At 40.8% G+C, this 20,983-nt stretch overlaps 1 protein-coding gene across 3 annotated transcripts in view; it reads right to left on the bottom strand.

Annotated features, from left to right (window-relative positions):
- LOC140458182 (receptor-type tyrosine-protein phosphatase zeta-like) overlaps positions 1-20,983 on the bottom strand; it is a 254,311-nt gene that overhangs the window by 100,223 nt on the left and 133,105 nt on the right. For all 3 annotated transcript variants that reach the window (XM_072552397.1, XM_072552395.1, XM_072552398.1), the window contains exons 5-7: positions 10,355-10,450; positions 6,303-6,369; positions 4,553-4,710 (exon numbers count right to left, since the gene is read on the bottom strand). In XM_072552397.1, coding sequence (XP_072408498.1) covers positions 4,553-4,710; positions 6,303-6,369; positions 10,355-10,450 — 321 coding nt within the window. The remainder of the gene's footprint in view (positions 1-4,552; positions 4,711-6,302; positions 6,370-10,354; positions 10,451-20,983) is intronic.

Here is a 20,983-nt window from a genome sequence, read left to right as displayed (position 1 = left end):
AATGCAGCTTATTTAATAGATTTGTTTTGGATGAATAGGTTATTGCCTGGTTAAGATATTAGGAGAAACCCATTAAAATACACACACATTAAGGATTTATGAGGTGAAATTTCCAGTATATTTTGTTAATTGTTTTTAAGTCATTGCAATTTTTGCTACTTTAGGTTCATTACACAGAGAATCACTGAGATCTGCGAATTTGAAAATACATTTATTTATTTGAGAAATTGCTGTGAAACTAAAGATAAAATTACAGACAGTAGAATGCTCAAATCAGACAACAAATTCAAAATCCCTTTGGAATACAGATATAACTTGTATAATGACAATTAATTTACTCCATGTTGTCAAAACCATAGACAATTTCAAACAAAGGCATATCTGTTACTGCAAGTTCTCTAAGACAATTGGTAGCTTATTACTGAACTTCCCTCCATTATAAGGTCAGATGTTTACCAATGATTGTAAAATGTTTAGCATCATTCACGACTCCTCAGATGCTGAAGCAGTCCATGCTTATTGCGACAATATACAGGCTTGGGCTGACAAGTGGCAAGTAATATAACATGCTATACAATGCCAGGCAATGAAACCATCTCCAATAAAAGGCAATCTAACCACCGTCCTTTGACATTCAATGGTGGTATCATCACTGATACCCCTGCAATCAACATTCTGAGGAATACCATTGAGCAGAAACTGAACTGAGTTCGCATATAAATACAGTGGCTACAAGAGCCAGTAAGAGGCTACTGCAGTGAGTAATTCACCTGCTGCCTTCCCAAAGCCTGTCCACTATCTCAAGGCATGAGTCAGGAGTGTGGTGAAATACACCTCACTTGCCTGGGTGAGTGCAGCTCCAACAACACAAGAAACTTGACATGATCTAGGACAAAGTAGCCCGCTTGATTAGTGCTACACCCACAAACATCCACCCTCTCCACCACCGACGCTCTATAGCAGCAGTGTGTACTATCTACAAGATGCACTGCAGAAGTTCACCAAAGATCCTCAGACAGCAGCCTCCAAACACACAACCACTTCCATCTAGAAGGGCAAGGGCAGCAGATACATGGATACACCATCACCTTCAAGTTCCCCTCCAAACCACTCACCATCCTCACTTGGAAATATATCACCATTCCTTCACTGTCACTGGGTTAAAATCCTGGAACTCCCTCCCTAAGGGCATTGTGGATTAACCTACAGAATGTGGGCTGCAGCAAGTCAAGAAGGCAGCTCACCACCATCTTCCCAAGGGCAACTACAAACAGGCAATAAATGATGGCCCAGCCAGTGATACCCACATCTCATGAATGAATAATGAAAAATCAACAGGAATGGATTTTTAATGAGTATTTATTTTAATTTTTCATGTCTCCAGGTCTTGTTCATGATTTGAGCATGTGTGAGCTAATCTCTATTTTTCACTGTTGTCTGGGAACTGTTGTGGATGGGTCAGTTAGCTTGTTTGGCTGGGTGGCTATTTTGTGATGCAGACTAATGAGTTCCATTCCCACATGAACTGAGAACACCGCAGAAGGTCCCTCCTTCTCAAAGTTGCCCCTCACCCAAGGCATGTCGGCCCTCAGGTTAAATTTACCACCAGTCACCTCTCTCTCTCTGCAACCTGTGGCTTTCCCTTCAGCACAGAGCTCACCACACTTCAGCAGGTCTGCTGGTCATGCTGCTTTCAGGTTTGATTAAAATAAAGAAGGTATCATTTGGGTACACCAGGATGTAATGCTGGCATGCCACTCCATGACTCTCATGGATCCTCCACAACCACTGACCCAATATCCATATCTTTAAAATTGACATTAAATATAAACTTTAACAATCGAATCGGGCTACCATTCAAACAGTGCTGGAAAACTCTAATGCACAAGATAATTAATATATATAAAATATTTAAAACATTAAATGCAGGAGAGATTCAAACAATTAGAACACTTAATCACTTACCAATTCCAAGACAGATAACTCTTTAATAACCTCTTAAGACTGTCAATCAACATTTCATAATGAAGTGAAGAATGCAATCAGGAAAGACAAAGCTTCAAGCTTTTGACAATTGTCAAATTCACTGTGTCTCCTCATTACTGTTCTATTCTTACATTTTTTATGGGGCAGGAAGCTGCAACACAGGATGTACCTTTCTGAGGTTTTGGGGTGGGGGTGTCACCATTATGTGATCTACAGTAAATTTAATTTTCTAAATCTATAATAATGATTTAAACAAAGAATCACATCATAATCTAGGCTTGCTGACAATACAAAGCGAGGTGGAAAAGTAAGTTATAAGGAATACATGGAGACTAGCAGGAGATATAAGTGAACAGGCAACAGAGAATTGGTTGGAGCATGATGTGAGGAAGTTTATTCATTTTGACCATGAAAATAGAGAAGTAGACTATTTTTATGAGTCATGAATTTTGTAAATAGTAGCATTCAGAGCTAACATTCAACAAGTAATAAAAATGCCAAAGGCAAGTTGGCGATTATCATAGGGGGATTAGAGTTGAGGAACAAAGAAGTCTTGCTACAATTGTACAGGCCTTTGAGACTACACCTGGAATACTGTGTGCAGTTTTCATCACCATATTTAAGGAAGGCTATACTTGCATTGAAGTCAGTATAATGAAGGCTAATTGGACTGGTGCCAGCGATGAAAAGATTTCCTATACAGAAAAGCTATATGGCGCATATATTCAATGGAGTTTAGAATGAGAGGTACTGTCACTGAAGTACATAATATTCTGAAAGACCTTGACAGGGTTGACATTGGAGGATTGCTTCCACTGGTTGGGGGAATCTAAAACACTCAGGCACCGTGTTTATTGAAGACTGGGACAAGGAAAACGTTTTTACCCAAATGGCTGTGATTCTTTGGAACAGGTTGTGAATGCTTTTTAGTCAGCAACTATTTTCAGACGCTGAAAGACAATTTTCCATCGCAAAAAGATTCAAGGATTATCAGGAGAGGGCATAGAAGTTCTGTTGAAATGTGAAATCATTGAGAATTATATTAAGTAATGGACAGGCCCGACAGAATTTATGGTTCACTCCTGCTCTTATTTCTTGTCTTATGTCTGCGGGGGATAAGAAAATATTGAGTTCTGGGCTGCTGACCCCAAGAACTGAGGGAAGCTTTCTAACCAGCTTGATCTGCATCACCCCCTCTTCCACCTCCCCACACCTCATTACATTTCAGCCTCCAAAACTCAATTTCTCCCCATCCACTTCTCTTGGAGACAAATATATTACAGAAATAGGATTTAGGGGAGAGCTTGGGTTTCAGAATTTGGAACAGGCCTGACTCCTGTTTCTCTGGCAAGTAGTGAAAATTGGGCCCACAAATAACAAGCGCTAATTTGTTCACAGAAAAAGAAAGTGTTTCTGATTACTGGAAAGTTTTATTTATTTATATTTTTAAACCTGTAGCTAATTCAATATATTTCTGATTTTTGGGATTTTCTGCTTCCGTTCTCTTGATGCTGAACGTACATGCATATTTGAAAACCATGCACAAAAGATTCATAAGTGGCCACCAATTAAATATAATTTAATAGGTAAGGGAGAGGCTGAACAGGCTGGAGCGTCAGAGGCTGAGGGGGGACCTTATAGAGGTTTACAAAATCATGAGGGGCATGGCTAGGATAAATAGACAAAGTCTTTTCCCTGGGGTCGAGGAGTCCAGAACTAGAGGGCATAGGTGTAGGGTGAGAGGGGTAAGATATAAAAGAGACCTAAGGGGCAACTTTTTCACACAGAGGGTGGTATGTCTATGGAATGAGCTGCCAGAGGATGTGGTGGAGGCTGGTACAATTGCAACATTTAAGAGGCATTTGGATGGGTATATGAATAGGAAGGGTTTGGAGGGATATGGGCCGGATGCTGGCAGGTCGGACTAGATTGGGTCAGGATAACTGGTTGGCATGGACGGGTTGGACCGAAGGGTCTGTTTCCATGCTGTACATCTCTATGACTCTGTGACTCTAAGGTAGGGAATGGAGGTAGAGCTGGTGGTAGGGTGAAGGGAAGGATCATGGACTGGAGCTGAAGATTTTCTGATACTTCCTTCTACCATGCAGCATAATTCCTGAAATGGAAATATAGCTCGGAGATATCTAGTGTTCTGACAACATTTCAAGGACAGCACAATGAAGGGATATTGAGACCCAACAGGAAAATCGAGTGATGCTCCATACGTATTTACTCTGAGAATTACAATACACACACACACACACACAACGTTCCTTGTAAAAAAAGAAATTGTCCCAGATTGTGAAAATTTAAACAATTCTGGGGCTGCACACTGTGCTCACTCAACAATTATTCTGCAGAGGATTATGTACCACACAGTCTTCGGGAATTGGCTCAAAATGGTACCTTGTGGATTGGGAATAGGGAGCACAGCACTGCAGTTATTGCTGACTCTTGTAAAATTGATAATATTTCTGTTACATCCTGTGACTTTTCTACTTTGCATTAAGCTACACAATTTACAAACTACTGCACAACTTAAACACTGTAAAGTAGTGGAATTTACCTGAATTTCAGAAATGGGAACAGTTTCTTTAAACACAATCCATTGGACAGTTTCTGTACAGGGAGGTGTAGTAAGGGAGCCATTATAACTATAATACTTATCCGTGGAGTTTGGAAGAAGGTTCATTAAAATGAATGGTTCCACCATTGCCTGTTTTCCTAAAACAATGAAAAATCTTGAATGAAGATTCATTATGTAGAAAATAATCACTTCTTTAACTACCAAATGTCAATATTAACGCTAGCATACTATACAAGTAGCTGTTCATATAGTAGAATTATCAAAGAATACAAGGGGTAGCTTTGAATTAAATGGTAATTTTTGCAAGCTTGAAATAGCCTTTTTTTTACAAATATCTCTCCCAATTTTTTTTAACTCCAATGGATCCACCAGCATCCACATCACACAATTGCTTGCACAGTTTTATAAAGTGGCAACCAAGTGAGTCCTATTTCTGAAATTACAAGACAATTCAATTGCTTATTCCACAGCTATCCCTTCACTGGATTTGGTTTAGCAAGTGCAAGTTCTCAATGTGCTCACCAATCCTTATTATTTTGAAAGTATTTAAAATAAACTGGATTAATGGCTACCCTGTAATAACAGAAAGAGGAATTTCAGGTGCGCTCAAAGTTTAAAATTCATTATCCCACAGTATGAATTTATACTGCCATTATATTCATTAATTTGTGGCATAGCATTTTAGAAAACAGAAATGAGAAAGTTATTTATTGTGTTAAATTTACAGTATAAAATTGCCTTGGGCTGCATGCAGGTTAAAGCACCCCAAGGCATTCTTGGAGTTCAGGAGATTTGTGTCTGTGAGAGGATTACCTGTAATGTCTAAAAATGTAGGCAAATATTTCCCGCTGAAAAAAGATTTATCGAATCATAGAATAGAATCCCTACAGTGTGGAAGCAGGCCATTCGGCCCATCAAGTCCACATCAAACCTCCAAAGAGCATCCCACCCAGACTCACTACTCCCCCCCCCCTCCCTCCACCCTATACCTGTAACCCTGCATTCCCAATAAGCTAGTTAACCTAACCTACACATCCCTGGACACCAAGGGCAATTTAGCATGGTCAATCCGCCTAACCTGCACATCTTTGGACTGTGGGAGGAAACCAGAGCATCCTAAGTTGCCCAAGCGGAGATGGGGAGAATTTGCAAACTCCACACAGACAGTCGCCCAAAGATAGAATCAAATCTGGGTCCCTGCAGCAGTGCTAACTTACTGAGCCCACAGATCAACAATAAAGTAAAATGCACAAGAAGTGCAAAAATATTTTTCTAAACTTGAAGTAAAAAAAGCACTTATTTTAAAATATGAATCTCCTTTTACAAATTGAATAGTTGAGATGTCATGGATATGTCTGCCAGACTACTGCGTGAAGAGTGACTCTAATTAATCCTGCCAATTCCAACAGAGATAAGGCTATTGGCCACTGTCAGCTACAATCCCAGAGTGCCTGCTTGGATTTACAGTATCCAAATCATTTTTTGTGAATGCTGATTCACTAGATTTTTATTTCCAGTATATTTTTCATCTTTAAGAAATGTTAGTTAACATTTGCACAATTTATATAACTAAAACCTATTTTCCTGTTACTTAATATTATTTCAGAATCCTACATCATAACAATAAATAAGTCACTTTGCTCAGTTTGAATTCTGAAGCCTTTTCATTTCTTACAATCTAGATACACTGGAGTGGTTCCCTCCTTGACTATTTATCTACTGAACTTACCATATCGGCTAACTGCTTCCACACCACGTATGACACTTTCATAATCCATATTATCTTCTGGACCAATCTGTAAAATTGAGACAGTTTTAAAATTGGTTGTGTTATGAAGATGTGGGTGTACTGTACCATTAAGAGAGTTAAAAGCTAGCAGTGACAGCACCAAGTGTTCTCAATAAGACACAATGCAACATGTGCTCCAGCTACTGGGGTAGCTGGTTGCCTGGAAATGACAAAACAGATTTGAATTGGACCAATCAATTTAAATTATACCCCCCACCAAATACCAAACTCCAATCCAATTTGAATTTAGTATATTGACAATCTTAAGAGCCAATGACACAATCTGATGCTTTGGGGTTATAAGACCGGAGAAAATTGAACAGTTGGGAGGAGAACTGCTAAGCCACCAGCATGTAGAGACTGCCCAAAAAAGGCTCTCTTAAAGATACCTTTATTGATCAGTAACCTATGAAGCAGAATCCCAAAGAAGAAAAGAAGACAGGAATACAGAGAAAACTGAAAGCTGTCTGATTTTGAGATAAGAAGTTTTGTTTTGTCAATCTTAATTGGGGGTTTTATCAGACTAGTATTATAGAGGGGAAGGTAAGAGATAGGTTAGAGGAAGGAGTTGTAAATGGTTGTTAGTTAATTATTCTCTGTTATACTTGAAGAAATAAAGTTGTTAATTTTTACTTTAAATTGTTTTTGATTGCTTGAATTTTCGTAGATGACTGCACGGGATAAATCTTTTCTGCGTTGCTGGTTTTAAATAAGCAGGAGAGTTTACCCCATGTGGTAACAGTTGTTTGCTTCAACATACCCCACATTAATAGCACATTGGTGCTTAAGTTTAGATATGATGTATGTTAAAAGTGCCTTCCTGACATACTGTTTGTTGATTTGTTTAAAGAATGCACTGGTAACAAATCAAGTGTAAAAATCATGCAAGTGTACTGTAAGAAAACAATTACTCTTCTGACAGTACCTCTTCTACTCACAAATTATTATTTGTAATATGTTGCAAATAATCAAACATCTTACTTTATATGTAATAAAAAATCTCAGCAGGAATCAAAACTTTATGAAAGCACACTGAAATCTCCATGTATTTTGACATGGAAATATTTACAATAACCTAGATAAATTGATCTTTCACTTGAACAATGGGAAGAGATTACAAGCTGTGGTGAGCTGTGTGTGACAGAGTGACAATTAGGAATTTCACGTAGCTCTTTAAAAAAATTGAAAAATGGAGGCCACACAGCAAGCAGTGTTGGTAAGAAGGGGAGTCTGCCTTTAACTCCAGGAATTCGCTCCAGGACAGCATTACATGGAGGTGAGAGAGGACTCTGCCTATTACTGAAAATGCCAGCCTCAAGGTCCTGTCTGTGTGACAGATTGTAAATGTCACCAGACAGTGCATTTCATTAGGTGGGTTGTCCAATGACCTATATTCCATGTAGGCAGTTTCAGCAAAACATTGGCAGTCAGGAATGCATCTGCTTATAAATGTGGAATAGACGGAAACAGCAAGTAGGTGCAATCTCATTCTGGTGTAGTATGGGTTTTGGCATTGGTTCATTTATACCCTCTTATTCCTTCAAAAATAAAGGAAAGAGCATGTGGGAAACCCGTTGTTCCAGTTCTACAGGCATACTAAATCATGCAGTGACAGGAACCTTGTGGAAAAGTGTCAAGAATAGAGAGATGAAAACAAAAATACAAAAATAGCAAAAAAATACTCAGAGGTTAACTCAGCAGCAGCTGTTTAAACACACTTTGGTAAACTGTAACATTGTGATTTAACTAAATTAGCTGCAATCTGGAGGGTGTTGATGTCTGCAAGAAGTTGCTTCACCATGGTAATGAAGCTGGTGGACTTCAATGTGTTTTAGCATTTCCCAAAGGCCACCTCTGCTCACTGTGTCAAATGACTTGGTGAGGTCGAGAAAGGTGACATTGAGCCATTGGCTTTGCTTCCAACATTTTTGTTGGTATTTATACTCAGACAAATACATGTCTGTGATGGCTCTGTTAACTCTGAAACCTCAATGGCTCTCTTGGAGGATTTATTTTGCAAAAGCAGAGACGAGCTTGTTCAGAGGTATTCTAAGTCAGAATCTTATCAGCAATAAAAAGGAAGGTGATCCCACAATAAGTGCAGTAACCTGACTTTTCTCCTTTCTTTTTGTATGAAGTGATGATAACAGCATTGCACAGGGTCTGTGGAGTCCTGCCCCAATCTCAAAAAGCCATGAAAAGCTCATGAACTTGGTTTGTAGGGTAGGGGGGCCACAGATGGAGACTTCAGATGAAATTCCTTCGATCCTAAGGCATTATTCTGTTTACCTAATCAAAAGCAGTCACACTTTCTTCCTAAGTTAATAGATGTGAAGGTGGAAAAGAACAGCAGATCAGACAGCATCCAAAGAATAGGAAAGTCAATGCTTCAGGCTGAAATCCTTTGTCAGGACTGGGAGGGGGAGTGGAGCCCAGAAGTAAATGGGGTGGGTGGTTGGGGGGTGTTGGGGTTTGTGGGCTAGGTGGGATGGTGATAGGTGGATGCAGGAAGGGGGCTATTGTGATTGGTCAGTGGGAAGGGTGGAACAGAAAGGTAAGTAGGAAGATGGACTGGTTAGGTCAGGGAGGCTAGAGGGAGGTGGAGGGATTTTGAAGCTGGTGAAATAAATATTGAGACCATTGGGCTGTATGCTCCCCAGGTGAAACATCAAGTGCTGTTCCTCCAGTTTGCATTTGGCCTCATTCTGACAGTGGAGAAGCCAAGGATGGACATGTCGCCCAGTGGAGTGGGAGGGGCAATTAAAATGGATGGCAACCAGAAGGTCGGGTTGGTTGATGTGTGCAGAGTGCAGATGTTCTGCAAACTGGTCCCTAAGTCTGCATTTGGCCTCCCCGATATAGACAAGACCACTTCGGGAGCACAAGATACAATAGTTCAGGATAGATGAAGTGCAGGTGAATCTCTGTCTGATCTGGAAGGATTGCTTGGGGTCTGGAACGGAGGTGAGTGGGGAGGTGGGGGCAGATGTTATACCTCTTGCAGTTGCAGGGAAAGGTATCAGGTGTGGTGTTGAAGTTGATGCGGTGACGAGGGAGTCATGGAGTGAATGGTTTCCTCCAGAGTCAGGCTCTCATCCAGTTGTTCTTAGATAAGCTGTGGTCTGTTGGTGGATGGCAGTTTCATGCACTGTGCACTTGGCAATGCAAAGTGTTTCAAATTGCTCTGACCAGTGACCTAGGGCTGGCACCTTGTTGATGTGCTGTGTCTTGCCATTGGGCACTTCTCAAGGGGATTTTGTGTTTGAGTTGTTTGCCCATAGACAATTTTCAGTGCTTCGCAGAAAAACCATATACATCATGCAGGGAGCAGGTAAATACAGGCTTGGATCATTTGATTCAATGGTATTTCAGTTTCTCTAAATAAAAGTATGTTCTTTCATTGTGTGTTTCCAACTGAGGAAGCTCTAAAGTGCATGATAGAAACTTCAAAAACAAACAAAAGGGCAAGGAAGCAAATCATCAATTAATGATCTTGTGTTTGAGAAGCGTGCCAATTGTAGAGGTAGGGAATCGAATAGTGTTGAAATCCTGACAAAGAATGCTCTAGCACATGTGACAATAGAATTAGAGTATTGCTTCTCAAAATATGGAATGTCATAAGAGACAAAAGTAGCAATTATCAGCTCCAAGATAGGGTATGAAGCTTTTGCAAATGTTAGGAATTAATGCCCATGCACAAACATTCCTCTTCTTGGACAAGGAAAAAGTAGTCATATTTTATGAATTCATTTTTAGTAAGAAGCCATGCCCTCAAAGAGAAATTAGAAATTTTTCCCCCAGTTTGTTATCTGATCTGTGCTCGCAATGGGAAAATACACATTTTTAAATTTTACCTTCTTGCACCTAATTACAGATTTGAAAAAAAATTGAGATGTGGGGTTGGTCTGAAGACAATGGAAAATATTAACCTTTTACATATTTACAGCTTTCCAAAGGAAGGATTAATTTCTTTACTCAAATAGTTTACACACCTCAAATAAGACAGAGAGAGCTTTGAGACTGCCTTGTCCTTGCAACGCCTCCTCAAAACTTTTAAAAAGATTTGACTCAAAGCAGAAGATCTGCATCTGAAAGCACATAAACAAGTCAATTATTATTCTCAACTTCAGGTGTGTAGAATAAATGTTAGTTACACTTTCATGGAGTACCAGATACAAGTTGCATCTATTTTGTTTAAATTTGGATACATTTATGGAACAGCCCTATCATTCCGACATAAATACGCTTCTGATATTTACAGAAAATTAAAGTTATAATATATACTAAAACATTGCATGCATATAGGAAGCACATTGACACAGTGACTCACAAGAATATTTTAGTGAATTGGGGACCTGGATTAGAATTTAGCTCATATCAGAGCAATAATGTAAAATTTTATTTCCTCTCTGCTGGCTGAGAGGCTCCAAAATAGCATGGAATTGGGAAATTCAAAACAGATTCTCAGGAAGCACCAGCCTACAGTAGGTAACTAGCTGTATTTGCGCCACCAAATTAGCTATATCTCGTAACAATGTAAGCCTGAAATCAAAATGATGCAGTAGATAGGATGGTATTGTGAAAATATTCCCTAAAAATGCAAATGACACAAAATCATGAAATACAATTTGTTTTGACATTTGACTTTGAGAAAACAAGGAGAATGATTCCAACTCAGACATAAAGAAAGACTGAGTTATGAATCTCTTTTTGGAATTGAAATTGTCAAAATTGAGTTTAGAAAAATGATTGTGCTCCAAACCAGAACAAATTTGGATATGCTGAATAAAAATGCATGACATTCAATTCATTGCCTTCTGAATGTTCATCATGGCTAATAAATTGAGTCCCAATGAGAGTAGGTTCCATTTTTGTTGAATCAGTGAAATGGCTCTCTCTCACATGTTGCCAATGAGGATTGCATTTAGCTTTTCAGAAAAAAGGGATGAACTTTCTGCAGTCATTACACTTAAGAATGAGATCAGCGTTATCTGTTGTTATTTTCCCCTATAGAAAAGGATTGATCAGGAGGAAGGGATCTTAATAGACCAGAGGCGGTCTTTGTGAATGGTGAGAAATGTAGATACAGGGCTGGAATACACAGATAGGAAGGCAACTACAATTAATAGACTGAATAGATCTATGTTGCTGAACTTAAGTGAGCATAGAAGGTGTAAAATGTAGGTCTGAATTTTGCTATTTTTTAGGGCTAGGTGTCATTTACAGGGAGTTGCATGGAGGATTTTCCACTATGCCTCATGGCAGCTTTCCTTATTGCAAATCCTGAGCTCTGCTCCTCAACTACCATCACAGAGCGACCCAACCAAGAAAGTGAAGTCGGCACCCTGCTTCAACAAACAGGGGAGCTAATTGGAGCAGTGGGGAAGGAGGGCAACGCTTTTGGACTGCCAAAGGAAGTCGTGGCAGTAGGTGCTGCCAGCACGGACAGAGATATCCAGCCAGTATCCTGGCAATAAGAAACACTCAGGAATGTTGAAAGTAAGTCAATGACCTTCTGTCCTCCCACACTCACTCACTAACTCCATTCATACATTTGGAGATGCTGGTGTTGGGCTGGGGTGTACCAAGTTAAAAATCACACAACACCAGGTTACAGTCCAACAGGTCTAATTGGAATCACACTAGCTTTCGGAGCATCGCTCCTTCACCAGATGGTATAAATTCTGTGTGTTAGGATTGAGCCCTCCACTACCACCTGATGAAGGAGCGACGCTCTGAAAGCTAGTGTGCTTCCAATTTAACCTGTTGGACTATAATCTGGTGTTGTGTGATTTTTAACTCCATTCATACATCTTCCATTGAGACTAATGGTCTACCACTCTCACTACCATGTGTAGCATCTTCACTCAATGTCTCTTACCCAACTCATCTTCAAAATGTAATAACTCTCCTTGACCTCTGTGCTTTCTACCCATGACTGGGAGCAGCTCAGCAAAATCAAACCTGTCCCTGCATCATCACTAATAGCCCTTCAAGCCATTTCCATCCCACTCAGTTCATCATACTGTCTCATTGCGGGAAGAAATGTCACACAACACGGTGGAGATAGTTAAGATGGATTTAATATGGTGGACAGCATTTGTGTCCTCACCCTGCTACCAGGAGAAGATCCCCAAACTAGCTGGAGAGGATTGAAAGCATCACGTGGAGATCTGAGACCTCCAGGTGTAGACTACCAACTAATCTTTGTTCTGCACTCTCATTACCACCATTGTGAACATATTTGAAAGATGCTCAACTTCAACACTGTTGCAAAACTAATGGCCCCTCAAGCATCTACCAGCAGCACCCACACTGCCTTCACCCCGATCAGCTAGCACGCCCGCTCCACCTTAGAGGAAGAAACTATACATTCCCCAAAGATGTAGCAGCAAGGATTTCTCCTGAGAGTCCCACCTCGGTATGTTCTGTTTCTAGATTAGATGTGGGAGTGCATTCTGGTGAATACATCACTGGCACTTATCCACAGGCGGTGAAGGATGAAACGGCCCAGAGATGCTAGGCCCCCTACCTCCCCACTGCTTATGATCTCCACATGGAAGTTGCAGCTGGAGAGGCTGAGTCTGCCTCTGGGCAGCACATTCTCTGAACATTTGATCATGAAAGGCCCCTGCATCTTATGCCCAAACCTTCCAGGCAAGCAGGCCTTACTCGAGAGCAGACTCCACTCCTATCCCGGTAGATCCCGGTACTGCACCTAGACATCATGGGAGGGCATAGTCTTTAAAATAAAACTGCGCTGAGGGGGCATAGGTGGCACAGGTGATGTAATTCATTGTAAATATACATGCACCCTAAACCATCGCATGCCTGATTGACATTTTAGCTGTAGGGCCATGTTACGAGCGACAATGTCAGAGCTAAGCAGCCTCTTTATGCATTCCAAGGATTACAGAAACTGTAGTGGTGAGTACTGCTCATTTCAGAGAATCAGTATTGCAATTGACTTCTGGCATCCTCTAACCCTTGAGTGATGATAAGTACAGCCAGGTCTTAGCACTTTAGTGAGGAGATCGCCAAGTCCAAAGTTAATGTGAATGTCTTTCAATAGCTCACTGCCTCCACTTCTGTTCCACACTTATGGCCACCTTGCATGTGACACCACTTGATCATTCTCAAGTGTACACTTCTCTGGAGGTAAAGGTTCATTCTACCTCTGACTGCCTGTGACTGGATTGGTTAGGATCATATTCACTGAAGTTTAGAAGAATGAGGGATCTCTCATAGAAACCTACAAAATTCTAACAGAACTGGACAGGTTAGATATGGAAGGATGCTCCTGATGATGGGGGGACTCCAGATCAGATTAGATTAGATTAGATTAGATTAGATTACTTACAGTGTGGAAACAGGCCCTTCGGCCCAACAAGTCCACACCGCACCCGCCGAAGCGCAACCCACCCATACCCCTACATCTACACCTTACCTAACACTATGGGCAATTCACCTGACCTGCACATCTTTGGACTGTGGGAGGAAACCGGAGCACCCGGCGGAAACCCACGCAGACACGGGGAGAATGTGCAAACTCCACACAGTCAGTCGCCTGAGGCAGGAATTGAACCCAGGTCTCTGGCGCTGTGAGGCAGCAGTGCTAACCACTGTGCCACCGTGCCGCCCGTACGGATTCATAGCTAAAGGATAAGGGCTTTTAGGACTGAGACAAGGAGTAATGTCTTCACTCAGAGAGTGGCAGCCTGTAGAATTCACTACCACAGAAAGTAGTTGAGGCCAAAACATTGAATGTTTTCAAGAAGGAGTTAGATAAATTTCCTCAGGCTAAAGGGATTGAAGGGTATGGGGAAAACGTCAGAATGGGGTATTGAGTTGGATGATCAGCCATGATCATATTGAATAGTGGAGCAGGCTCAAAAGGTCAGAATGACCTACTCTTGCTTCTGTTTCCTATGTTTCTATGCCTTAAAAAAGGAGCTCACATTGATTTTGAGGATCTATGGGCATGTGCATCAAGGTTTCTCTGAATTTTATACTTCTTAGAGCCTCCAATTAATATGTAAACCCTCACCTTGTCAGATGTCTCAAAATCCTGAAAAGTGTGAAGTGATGCATTATGTTCCATTTGCCACTGACTAGCTTGTCTGTTTGTCCTGGCATCATAAACTTTACACCTCGTTGTTCACCACACACCAATTTCCATGTCATCTGCAAACTTACTGACTGTACCTCCTATACTCATCACTATTTCATTCATGTAACTGCCCTGAGGAGATGATGAGGGAAGGACAAAAGAAGCAAGAGGTGAGCTGTATCCTCCAGGTAACAACACTGACTTCTATTTCAGGACTTGGCACTACCTCATTTCTCGTCAATATCTGAGAGAATCACAAACTTCATACAAATCATGTGAGATTAACTAATAATGACATGCAAATATGTGGAAATAAGGTGCTCACTGCTTACCAGTGAGACTCCCCTCAAACCATTGAAATGTTAAGGGAAAAAATGGACATTTATTTCTCAATTTTGTGAATCAGATTTTATTTTCACTCTTTGCATATTCTCCCAAAATTCTTTCCATTGCTCATGCCACTTGAGAAGATGGGAAAATTGCACCTTTAGTTTGATTTGACATTTTTAATAGTATTTTTAAGTTTTGAATTTTTTTGTAGTTAACAACGTACACAAATTCAGAGGACAAACAGAAGCCATATTACAGGAACATTTAGCAAATGGTTGTCTGCAGGAAAGAGATGGATTGACCAGCAGTAGTCAGCAATATAATTAAGTACTTTGTAGCAACAAACAACATCTCCAAGTAGTGCCTTGTCGGCTACTTATAAAGGGAATGGGTATTATGGAATAGGCAGGAAGTAGCTGGGAAGTAGAGTCCACTATGGAACCAATATCATACGAAGATATATATTTGGGGATCTGCAAAAAGGAAACTGCAGCGATTATAAAATCAAGTAAGTAGCACTACCACAAGGGTCAAGATTCCTTGCGGGCTGAAGCCAGTTCTGGAATGGTTATGGACTAATTAAGATTTTAAGCTTTACCAAACAAAACTGGGAATTAGAAATGTGGTGGACAAAGTCGTAAGTCACAGGACACCAGGTTAGAGTCCAACAAGTTTATTTAAGATCACAAGCTTTTGAAGTGCTGCTCTTTCATCAGGTGAAATGGAGAAGGGTGCACAGGTACAGAATATGTAGGTGGAGAGACAAACGAAAGATAATTCCAGGTTATTAAGAGTGCAAATAGCTAAGTACGAATAGTGTGAGTAAAGTGTCAATAAAACTGCGATCAGTGTGCTTGCTGAGAGGTATTTGGTGGAGACTGTGTTAAAGAGAAGAGAGTAACAAGATGAGGTAAAGGAAAAGCAACTTAACAGGATTGGAGGCTTAGGAAAGATGTAAGAAAAACAGCATTGGAAAATATACTGGATATAATTACAAAATAACCAGAGGGTGGTTTGGCTTCCTGTAGTGCAATTAAACCTAGTAAAATATACTATTAAAATTGTATGGGTGGCAATTAAGGACTAACATGTCCTGGCCCAAATTTAGACAGTAGCATGAAACTGAATGGTTACAAAATATTAAACAGAAAAAGAGTAGAAAGGATAGCAATGGATTTCATTGCATCTCATTTCATCAAAAGATTTCACTACACTATTAGAAAGCAGAGATGGTATGGGGATAGTGCAAAAGTTAAATTTATTTGGCCAAAGTGATAAATGAGATAGGGAGCATTAGCAGTGTCTTACAGACTACCAAGCAGTGAAAAGAACTTAGCAGAAGGGATAAGCAGGCAAACTAGAAAGGATATTTTGAAATTTTAATTGTCTGAAGTATGTGTCAAAGAAGGTAGTACCTTCCACGTTTATAGGACTGCTTGCTAGATCATTGTGGTTCATGAACGCCTTCGTAATGGCTGGCCAAACATATGAAAATGAGAGGGCCATGACTTAAGTTGCTACAGTCAAGAGTAACCTGGGAGTGGTGGCCAGAGATGTGACTAAAAATACCCTTAACTTGCAGCACGTCCAGATTTTGTGTTATGCAGTATTACAATTTAAATAAGAGTGGGTCTTTGATTAATAATCCATTTAAAAATGACCTTTCAAATGGAAAATGTTTGAAAATCTTAACAGGCCAGAAAAGAAAAGGGTGATGGTGGACTTGGTTCCAGGCAATTACTTTGAGCAAATAAACAATGCAATGGCAGGGGATGATCTAGGAGACCATAAGACATAGGAGTGGAAGTAAGGCTATTTAGCCCATTGAGTCCACACCGCCATTTAATCATGGCTGATGGGCATTTCAACTTCACTTACCCGCATTCTCCCTGTAGCCCTTAATTCCTTGCAAGAATTTATCAATCTCTGCCTTGATGACATTTAACGTCCCAGCCTCCACTGTGCTCCATGCAAATGAATTCCACAGGTCCACCACTCTCTGGCTGAAGAAATGTCTCTCACTTCTGTTCTAAATTGACCCCCTTTATTTCTAAGGCTGTGCCTATGGGGCATATTCTCCCTGCCTAACTGAGACAACTTTCTAGCGTCCACCCTTTCTAAGCCATGCATTACTTTGTAAGGCTCTATTAGATCTCCCCTCAACCTTCAAAACTCTAATGAATACAATCCCAGGATCCTCAGTCGTTCATCGTATGTTAGGCCTACCATTTCAGGGATGATTCGTGTGAATCTCCGCTAGACACACTCCAGTGTAAGTATGTCTTTCCTGAGATGAGGGGCCCAAAATTGGACACAGTATTCCAAATGGGGCCTAACTAGAGTTTTATAAAGTCTCAGAAGCAATTCGCTGCTTTTATATTCCAACCCTCCTTGAGATAAATGACATTATGTTTGCTTTCTTAATCACAGACTCAACCTGCAAGTTAAACTTTAGAGAATCCTGGATAAAACTTCTAGATCCCTTTGTACTTTGGCTTTATGAATTTTTATACCACTTAGAAAATAGTTCATGCCTGTATTCTTTTTTCCAAAGTGAAAGTCTTCGCATTTGCTCACACTGAATTTCATCAGCCATTTCTTGGACCACTCTCCTAAACTGTCTAAATCTTTCTGCAGCCTCACCAGCTCCTCAGTCCTACCTGCCTGTCTACCTAACTTCTTATCATCGGCAAACTTCACCAGAATGCCCCCAGTCCTTTCATCCAGATCATTAATGTATAAAGTGAACTGCTACGGCCCCAACACTGAACCCTGCGGGACACCACTTGTCACTGGCTGCCATTCTGAAAAAGAAACTTTTATCCCAACTCATTGCCTTTAGTCAGACATCCAATCCTTAATCCATGCCAGAAGGTCACCTCGAACACCATGGGCCCTCATCTTACTTAGCAGTCTCTTGTGAGACACCTTATCAAAGGCCTTTTGCAAGTCTAGATAGATTTTGATACAGAACTGTCTCAAAGACAGAGGGTGGTGGTGGAGGGTGGTTTTTCAGATTGGAGGCCTGTGACCAGTGGAGAGCCACAAGGATTGGTGCTGGGTCCACTACTTTCCATCATTTATATAAATGATTTGGATCTGAGCTTAAGAGGTAGACTTAGTAAGTTTGCAGATGACACCAAAATTGGAGATATTGTAGACAGCGAAGAAGGCTACCTTGGATTACAATGGGATCTTGATCAGATGAGCCAATGGGCTGATGAGTGGCAGATGGAGCTTTATTTAGATAAAGGCGAGGTGCTGCACTCTGGGAAAGAAAATATTAGCAAGACTGATACACTTAATGGTAAGGTCCTAGGAGTGTTGCTGGACAAAGAGACCTTGGAGTACAGGTTCATTGCTCCTTGAAAATAGAGTCGCCAATAGACAGGATAGTGAAGAAGGCACTTGGTATGCTTTCCTTTATTGGTCAGCGTATTGAGTACAGGAGTTGGGAGGTCATGTTGAGCTGTACAATACATTGGTTAGGCCACTTTTAGAATATTGCGTGCAATTCTGGTCTCCTTCATATCGGAAAGATGTTGTGAAACTTGAAAGGGTTCAGAAAAGATTTACAAGGATGTTGCCAGGGTTGGAGGATTTGAGCTAAAGGGAGGGTTGAATATGCTAGGGCTGTTTTCCTTCGAGGATTGGAGGCTGAGGGGTGACTTTATAGAGGTTTAGAAAATCATGTGGGGCATGGTTAGGGTAAATAGACAAAGTCTTTTCCCTGGGGTGGGGGAGTCCAGAACTCGAGGGCATGGGTTTAGGCTGAGAGGGGAACAATATAAAAGAGACCTAAGAGGTAACTTTTTCACGCAGTCGGTGGTGCGTGTGTGGAATGGGCTGCCAGAGGAAGTGGTGGAGGCTAGTACATATGCAACATTTAAAAGGCATCTGGATTGGTATATGAATAAGAAGGGTTTGGAGAGATATGGGCCGGGTGCTGGCAGGTGAGACTAGATTGGGTTGGGATATCTGGTTGGCATGGACGGGTTGGACCAAAGGGTTTATTTCTGTGCTGTACATCTCTACAACTCTATGACTCTATAATGCCCACTGGGTTTCCCTGGTCTAACCTACTTGTTAACTCTTAAATGAATTCTAACAGGTTTGTCAGGCATGACCTCCCCTTACTAAATTCATGCTTACTTGTTCTAATCCGACCCTGCACTTTCAAGAATTTAGAAATCTTATCCTTAATGATGGATTCTAGGATTTTATCAACAACCGAAGTTAAGCTAACTGGCCTATAATTTTCCATCTTTTGTCTTGATCGTTTCTTGAACAAGGGGTTTACAACAGCGTTCTTCCAATCATCTGGGACTTTCCCTGACTCCAGTGACTTTTGAAAGCTCACAACCAATGCCTCTGCTATTTCCCCAGCCACCTCCCTCAGAACTCTCAGATGTAGCCCATCGGGCCAAGGAGATTTATCTTTGTTTAGACCTTTTTGCTTTTCTAGCACTTTCTTTTTTGTAATGGTTACCATACTCAACTCCGCCTCCTAACTCTCCTTAATTTTTGGGATATTACTCATGTCTTCCACTGTGAAGACTGACGCAAAGTACTTATTAAGTTCTTCAGCTATTTCCTTATCTCCCATCATTAGCCTTCCAGCATCAATTTAGAGTGGCCCAATGTCTTTTGCCTTTCGTTTGTTTCTTATGTATTGAAAGAAACTTTTACCATCATTTCTAATGTTACTGGCTAGCCTACCTTCATATTTGATCCTTTCCTTCCTTATTTCTCTCTTTGTTATCCTCCGATGGTTTTTGTCACCTTCCCAATCTTTTGATTTCCCAGTGCTCTTGGCCACATTATAGACTCTCTCTGTTTCTGTGATACATTTCCTAAATTCCTTTGTCAGCCATGGTTTCTAATCCCTCCCTCCACTCCACCCCTCGATAATCTTTCTTTACTTTGGGATGAACCTCTGAACTGTGTCTTCAATTACACCCAGAAACTCCCACAATTGTTGCTCTGCTGTCTTCCCCACTAGGCTCTGCTTCCAGTCGATTTTCATCAGTTCCTCTCTCATGCCCTTGTAATCACCTTTATTTAACTGTCACACCATTACATCCAATTTTGTCTTCTCTCTTTCAAACTGAGACTGAACTCTACCATATTATGATCGCTGCCTCCTAAGTATTCCCTAACTTTAAGATCTTTTATAAAGTCTGTCTCATTACATAGCACTAAGTCCAGAAAAGCCTGCTCCCTTGTGGGCTCCATCACAGCTGTTCCAAATACCATCCTGTAAGCATTCCATCATGAATTCCTTTTGGATCAAACACAATGACAAACACAGACCCAGCAAGTGCAAACCCCAATGCTATAGCTGGTCTCTGTGGGGATTGAACCCATGACCTTGCTATTATCAGCACCACAGTCTAACCATCTGAGCTAACCAACCTATGCTAAGCCAATAGACATTATTAGGTTAAGTTTAAAACTGAGAAAGGAGGCAGCACAGGAAGAAATAAAAATATCTGACTAAGAGTAGAAAATTTGTTTTTAAAAAGTAGAGAGGGAACTATCCCAAATAAATTGGCAAACCAGCAGTTGACTGTACTTAAATTGTCCCATTGGCTATAATACACGGCGAGATAGTTCTAAGGGTGTGGTAGGGTTTCCTTACCAAGGGAAGGATGCACTAGATTTTTGTTCGGAGTTAGGAAGCTTTGCGGATCAATTAAAATGAAGCCTGCAATCTTATTCCAGAATTCCGAGCCCCATTTGTGACACCCCTTGTTTTACCAATGTAGGATAAGCTGCGGGTTGCAAGCAAACACTGCACTCTCAACCCTACATTGCAGGGATAAGAATCTCCCGATTTTCCATAATTTTCATGAAGTCAAGTCAACATTTTCAAAATGTGGTTCACAGTCCCTCAGAGGTTGAGAGCCATGGTCTAGAGCTTTTGAAAGGTAAATTCTAAAGGTCTTAATGCATGCTTGCAGTGCAAAGTTACATCCTTTCACCATGCCCCGTGGCCCCTCACACCCTACATACCAAGCAATGGAATTTCCGTACTGGGGAAAAAGACCCAACTTGAGTTTCTGCTGTTTCTGAAGAAGGGTCACTGGATCTGAAACATCAACTCTGCTTTTTCTCCACAGGTACTGCCAGACCTGCTGAGTTTCTTCAGCAATTTCTGTTTAGATTTTAGATCTTCAGC

This window comes from Chiloscyllium punctatum, chromosome 32, assembly GCF_047496795.1.
Source record: "Chiloscyllium punctatum isolate Juve2018m chromosome 32, sChiPun1.3, whole genome shotgun sequence".
NCBI classification, from domain to species: domain Eukaryota; kingdom Metazoa; phylum Chordata; class Chondrichthyes; order Orectolobiformes; family Hemiscylliidae; genus Chiloscyllium; species Chiloscyllium punctatum.
This window is presented reverse-complemented; position numbering and strand designations above follow the sequence as displayed.